We start from the raw sequence: 6,707 nt of genomic DNA on the forward strand, positions 1-6,707 counted from the left end.
TCACCAAACTCCGCCTCTTTGTTTAACTCCGTCCTGGACTAGAAACCACGAGCAGCCAACGAGGAGAGTGAAGGCTAGCCAGGCCTCCGCTCTAGACCGGAAGTCTTTATGGTTCCAGGGAGAACTAGATAGCCATTTGGGAGGGAGGACTCTATGTTCTTCCCAGCGTGAACATCAGGGGCTGAGCTGGAGGCCGATTCTCCAGGAGCGCGAGACTTCGCTTTGGAGGGGTGCACGTGTTCGTGCTCTAAAGCTGATGCGACTTGGTGCGAGATCGTCGCTAGTAGGCTGGCCTGCAGTGACCTGCCGTCTCCCCGGCCCCTCTCCCGTTTCCAGAGCCGTGGTCAGCATCCCGGAGCCTCCTGATCTTATGACTCATAGTCATGGGAGTGGATATGTAGTCAACGAGGCGACCACTGGGTGGGGAATGGGGGAGTGTCTGACCGGAAAACTTTGATCTATGGTTGCCCGCTTCCCTCCCAGTCTCACTCCCGCCGTATTTACGTCGGCCTTCGGAGCACTCGTATAGTTGCCTGAAACACATCAGGGGACAGAAGGGAGATAAAAATGTCCCTCTTCCCGGGTTGTGGTTTGCTTTCCTTAAGGTACAACACCGTGGCTGGGGGTGTGGGTGGGAGAGAACCTGAGCTCCGAGGAAAGTCAAGGTGGAGCCTAAAGCCCTCTAGAAGAAGGTAAGGGATTGATTAAGCAAACCAAGGTATTACAATTGCATGGCCTCTTAGGCTAATCTGATAATAAGCAGTATTTTTTACCGATGTTCGCCAGGCAAATGGTAACGCACATGTATGTACATTGTTTATATATATAATTGGTTTATACGCAATACTACAGAGCTGGCTACATTTTGTTGACTATGTATCAAGTCTCAAAGGGAGCTAAAGGTTCCGGCCTCTTCTTTTTAGTCCTCTGAGGATCCTGAGGTCTAGGGATTGAGTACTTCAGGAACAGTTGCCTTTCGGACTGTGAGAGGAACTGAGGCTCTCTGAGCCCCAGATTCCATTATTTCCAAGGGGTAAGGAGTGAGGCTGCCAATTGTCTGTCTCTGGTGTGAATGCTACTTTTTCCAGAGATCTTGACCAAGCTGGTTACTGCATTAAACTTGAGGGCCCCAAATCAGAAATAAAGATGAGGGTTAGAGCAGTTGGAGAAGAGGAGGAAACTGCCTGTTGTGTGCTAGATACTGCTTTTAACATGTGCTAGGGGAGGCCTGGCGTATTGCGATTCATGGGGTCGCAAAGAGTCGGACACGACTGAGCGACTGAATTGAACTGAGACACTGCCTTTTCTCGTCTGCAAAATGTAATCACATATTTAAGAACTGTCGAGTAAAAAAGTGAAGTGATGAGCTTGTTTTTATGCTTTTGTCCACTGGATTCCAAAAAACCTTTGGTCCTATTTCCACTGTCTCACGACTAGGAGAAAATCTTGGAGAAAGGAAATCTTAGTTCTTGCGCCTAGAAATGGCAACCCACTCCAGTGTTCTTGCCTGGAGAATCCCAGGGACGGGGGAGCCTGGTGGGCTTCAGTCTATGGGGTCGCACAGAGTCGGACACGACTGAAGCGACTTAGCAGCGCCTAGTCAAGTGGAGGAAAATTGGGACCTGAGGCTCCCCCTGGTGGTCTTTGTTATTCTTTGCGCAGTCAACCCTCTGAAGCTCCTTTAATACCTAAAATCCCACCCCTTTCGCGGCGCGTGAATCTCGAATCCCCATTGGCCGGGTGGGGACCCGCGGCGGGACGCAGGGGCCGAGCCGGGGCAGTGCTGATTGGCTAGAGGAGGCCGGCCGGGGAAAACTTCCGGGAATGTTCTTACTCCTGCGGTCCATTGGTCCGCATCCGGCGGCCTGGGGACCTTTGGCTCCCCCTGCGGGCGACTCGGCGGCGTGCACAGTCCGGCGGGCTGGCTGGGTGGGTGGTAGGCTGTGAGCTGGGGGAGAGGATGGACTGAGTCCCGGATTGTCCAGATGAGGGTTCGGGAAGGTGTGGCGAGTGAGATTCCATTCCTTGGCTCTGCATCAGGTTCTCTGCCCCGGTTTCCGTCGGCTTCCCCACTTCGGGACTTGAGACTGAAAGAGCATCGGGGGAGGGGGGACTTCCAGCCCCGAAGCAGCCTATCCAGAGACCCAAATTCTGATCTTGAAGTTGGAGGCCCACGGGGAAGTTCGTTTCTACCCTTTCAGAAGAGTTAGATGGTTTAGGGCTGCCTGACCAGCCTAGTGTGATAGATAGGCCTTGCGAAGCGGACATGGGAAGGTCCATGCATTGAACCTTCATCCCCTTTCCCCCCTTCTAGTGGGGTGCTGAGGCTTGGGCAGCATGACGACGGAGACCTTCGTGAAGGATATCAAGCCCGGGCTCAAGAATCTGAACCTCATCTTCATTGTGCTGGAGACAGGTGGCTCTGCTGGGGCGGCGGGCCCCCTGCGTAGGCTCTCGGGGTTGGGGAGAACCATTCTTAACTGGCACCCAGAATGGCAGGGCGCACCCCAAGACACTGCTTACGTCCAATCTCTCTCCTAGCCCCCGCCCGGAGAGTTGTAGTCGAGTGTAGGGTAGATGGAGGGAACTCTTGCCAGATCCAAGCCTCCAGTGCCTCCGGGCCTTTTCCCACTCAGGGCCCTCTACGTGGTGCTGGCTCCTCCCTGCCCCAGGGATTTGGCTTTGCCCTGTTTGTACACCTCACTCCGCCAATATCTAGACTTCATCCCTCTGATCATCACCACCCCTATTTATTTGACCACCCCCACCCATTGGTCTATTTCCTCCAGGCCGAGTGACCAAGACAAAGGACGGGCACGAGGTTCGGACCTGCAAAGTGGCGGACAAAACTGGCAGCATCAATATCTCTGTCTGGGATGACGTGGGCAACCTGATCCAGCCTGGGGATATTATCCGGCTCACCAAAGGGTAAGCCATCAGATGACTTCTGGTTATTCAAGGGCCTTCTCTGTAACTCTGAATCCTGCTTTTTTGCCCCCACAGGTACGCGTCAGTGTTCAAAGGTTGTCTGACATTGTACACTGGCCGTGGGGGTGATCTTCAGAAGATTGGAGAGTAAGTGCTATCTTGGGAAGGTAGAAGCACAGGCGAAGGAAAGCAGTTTGTGTTTTGCAGGAGGCAGCGTGAGGGTGTGCATACCATGTTCGGAGCCTGGACCTTTCTGAGGTTTCCAGGGGATGGGTCTGAGGCTTTGCCGCTTTCTCCCCTTGCAGATTCTGTATGGTTTATTCTGAGGTTCCTAACTTCAGTGAGCCAAACCCCGAATACAGCGCCCAGCAGGCACCCAACAAGACGGTGGGTCCCATGACTGTGATGTGGGGAAGGAGGGCAGGTCAGGCCAAGAAGCCTGGCAGAGAGTAAGGTCTGCATATGTCATCTGTGCATTCAGGTGCAGAACGACAGTGGCCCTGCAGCTCCCCAGCCTCCCACGGGACCCCCTGCTACTTCTCCAGGTAAACGTGTTCTCTTCCATTCACTAGTCCTCCTAGTTTCCCTAATCTCCCCAGCCTGGAGAGATACATTGCCTTCATCCCTTTTTCAAATCTCTTTTCTGTGATTATAGCCTTTTCCTCCCCAGTTCTTTTCTTTTTTTTTTTAATAAATGTTTGTATATTTATTTACTTGGTTGTGTCAGATCTTAGTTGCATCACACAGGATCTTCCTTGTGGTGCGTGGGCTCAGTTGCCCCCACAGCATGTGAGATGTTAGTACCATGACCAGGAATCAAACCTACATCCCCTGCATTGGCAGGCGAATTCTTAACCACTGGACCACCAGGAAGTCCCTCTCCCAGTTCTTTTGCAAGTCCCTCGGGTGAAAACATTTGGGGATATGTTTCTATCACTGACTGATAGGGCTCCCTTTTGCCACTAACACTCAGAGCCAAAAATGAGAGCAGTTTCTCTGCAGACTGCCCTCTTTCTTTCTAGCTCATTCCTCTCTGCTTCTCCTTTGGCAGAAACTTGGCATTTTCCACCCTTGCCTATTTTGATTCAGTATCAGTTCTGATACACTGTTACTTATATGACTCCACATGGAGTCCATACCGCACCACTTTAAGCCCATAGTTTCTGTTTAGGGTTGCCACTCTTGAAATTTAAGGCCCCGCTCCTAGGCCTTGGCCCTCGGGATTATGGTTCTTCCAACTCAGAAGCCCTTGCTTTTGGTCTCTTGAGAATTTGCCTTCCTGTAGATCATCAACTTTTAATGAGAATCACTCACCAACATCACTCTCTTCTTCCCTTGGCTTTTCCTTAGAAACCTGTTTTTTTACTGTTCTTTTCTCCTGGGTCATCTCCCAGCTGACGCTCCTCTCCTGGATGTTTGGCTCTCTTGCCTTGGGTCCACACCTTGCGTTTCTCCCGTGACACTAGGCTTTGGGCTGCCTCTGGCATTCCTCAGTCTGTGTCTGCATCCTCAGTTACCGTGGTTTCCTAACCTGCATTAGAACCACTCGAGGTCATGGTGTTTTTTTTGGAAACACCATGAAATAACAACATTTAATTCCACCATAAAAAGTAAGCATCCATATTTCCAACTGAAAATATGACAGTTACATATTCTCTGGTCTCTATAACTCCATCATTTACAAAAATATTTTAAATAAGATACATTTAAGCCTGTTTGCCCCCTCGTATTCATTTGCTGCATGTTTATTTGCTTTGTCCTCTGCTAATAGGTACAGAAGGTTTTAAAGAAAAAAATGTATGGCATCAAAACAGTTACTTTCTACCTACTCTCCTAATTATTTCTGTGAATTAAGGAAGGAGCTTTATTCTTCAGTTTTGGCTGCAGATATCTTTGTCTGATGGATCAGCAGGGGTATGGTTAGAGTTCATGGTGCCTTGTGTATATGAGAGGCAGGCATCTATCTTCATTTAACAAGCATTTATAGATGAGGAATACAAGGGAAAAAACACAGACTTGTCTTTAGGAGCTCGAAGTCCATGCAGGAAATAGTCCCACAGATGATGGTTATGTTAATAATACACTGTGGTAAGTGTGGTGATGGTGGTTTTCACAGCTAAGGTAGTTCAAGGATTAAACACTGAAAATATACACAAAAGTGTTGTCTATTATTTTGGGGGTGTGAGTATGTATAATTTTTTTTTTTTTTGCTTATTCTTGTTTATATTTTCTCAAGTGAATGTGATTCATTGTGATACACACCACACTTTTTTCTTCAAGATCCTTCTTACACTTTAACACAAACTTCCCTTCCCAGTGATTCTCCAGTTTTACAGTCAGTTTTGGTCAAGAGCTATTTTGTTGGTGGTCCTTGAGCCTAGAACTAAACAGCTAGGTGTGACTCCTAATGATAGAGATGAATAAAAAAGAAAAAATAGGAATTCCCTGGCAGTCCACTGGTTAGGACTCCTCGCTCTCACTGCTGAGGGCCCAGGTTCAATCCCTGGTCAGGGAACTAAGTAAGATACCACAAGCTGTGAGGTGCAGCCATTTTTTTTTTTAAGAAAATATACAAAAAAAAAAAAAAGAAAATATACAATGGTTCATGTAGCAACTGTCAAAATGATTGCGTCTTCTCTGGGGCCCCTTCCTAAAACTCACATTCTTTGCACTTGGTCACACAGCCTTAAATGTGCAGTTGTACTTGGTAAAGACTGTTCTGTCCGCCGGGCTGCAGGGAGGTCTTGGGGATGGATGCCTGCCTGCCTTAGTTTTCTGATTCCTGTGTTTCTCCTCTTTCTCCCACAACTAGCCTCTGAGAGCCAGAACGGGAATGGACTGAGCGCCCCACCAGGTTCTGGTGGTGGCCCGCACCCGCCTCACACTCCCTCCCACCCCCCCAGCACCCGAATTACCCGAAGCCAGCCCAACCACACAGCTGCCGGCCCCCCCGGCCCCTCCAGCAACCCCGTCAGTAACGGCAAAGAAACCCGGAGGAGCAGCAAGAGATAGCGATACTTTCCCCTTCCCGCCACCAGCCATAAGCCAGGCATCTGCTAGAGAACACAGCTTTCTCCTGGGCTGCCGTCTCTGGGGGGCCAGGGGGTGGATGTGTTTTAGCCACTAAACTTCACTGGAGGGTGGGTGAGCAGTGGCTTTTCTCCACCCTCAGCCCATTCTCCCCTCCTTGTCCAGCTGAAGCTGCCTGTCTCCTGGGGTTCGGGGCCCTCTGCCTCCCCTCCTTCCTGCTTAGAAACGACGGTTAGTCTGTTTCTTGAGTGTGTGATGTGGAAGTCTAATTGAATCTCCTAATAAATGTTACCACTCTGTACTGGACTCCTTTACTTTCCATGGGAAAATGAAGAGATCGGCAGCTGGGCCTTCCGAAAGGTGGGGTGTCCCTAGGAGGTGGAGGGGAGAAGCAGCGCCTGCCCCTTTAAGGTAGTGCCCCTCCCCCGCCCCCTCCCTACCGGTGACCCTTGTCCACCCGCCTGCCTACCCCCCACAGCTGGAACCAAGAAGACGGCGTCCCCCTTCCTCTGGGTGTCCCTGTTTGCTGCTGTCAGGTAATGCCAACCTCGACCCCCTGGACCAATCACCCCGCTCAGACTGTGCTCCCCAACTTAAAGCCAGGTCAGACATTTGCAGAGGGCCTGGACGCTCCTTTCCTCCTCCCACCAGAGTGTCCCCTTTCTTGGTCATGATTCCCTGAGTTCTGGCCCTTTCTCTTCTGGAATGAGAAATTGCTAAAAACAATTTCTTCCCCATGCATCTGGTGT

General features: G+C 50.3%; 1 protein-coding gene across 4 annotated transcripts; it reads left to right on the forward strand.

The window, feature by feature from the left end:
- The first annotated feature begins 119 nt into the window (after positions 1-119).
- NABP2 (nucleic acid binding protein 2) lies at positions 120-6,257 on the forward strand. Of its 4 annotated transcripts, XM_070370388.1 has the most exons (8): positions 120-343; positions 606-692; positions 2,315-2,416; positions 2,790-2,928; positions 3,004-3,075; positions 3,234-3,315; positions 3,410-3,473; positions 5,741-6,257. In XM_070370388.1, exons 3-8 carry the CDS (start codon positions 2,338-2,340, stop codon positions 5,938-5,940), a joined length of 636 nt encoding a protein of 211 aa, XP_070226489.1. In that variant the 5' UTR covers positions 120-343; positions 606-692; positions 2,315-2,337; the 3' UTR covers positions 5,941-6,257. The 4 variants fall into 4 exon arrangements, with proteins under 4 accessions (XP_070226489.1, XP_014336177.2, XP_070226491.1 ...); XM_014480691.2 differs by lacking the exon at positions 606-692 and having other exon boundaries at positions 121-343; XM_070370390.1 differs by lacking the exons at positions 120-343; positions 606-692 and adding an exon at positions 752-1,929.
- The last annotated feature ends 450 nt before the right edge of the window (positions 6,258-6,707 follow it).

This window comes from Bos mutus, chromosome 5 (genome assembly GCF_027580195.1).
Source record: "Bos mutus isolate GX-2022 chromosome 5, NWIPB_WYAK_1.1, whole genome shotgun sequence".
Taxonomy (NCBI): Eukaryota; Metazoa; Chordata; class Mammalia; order Artiodactyla; family Bovidae; genus Bos; species Bos mutus.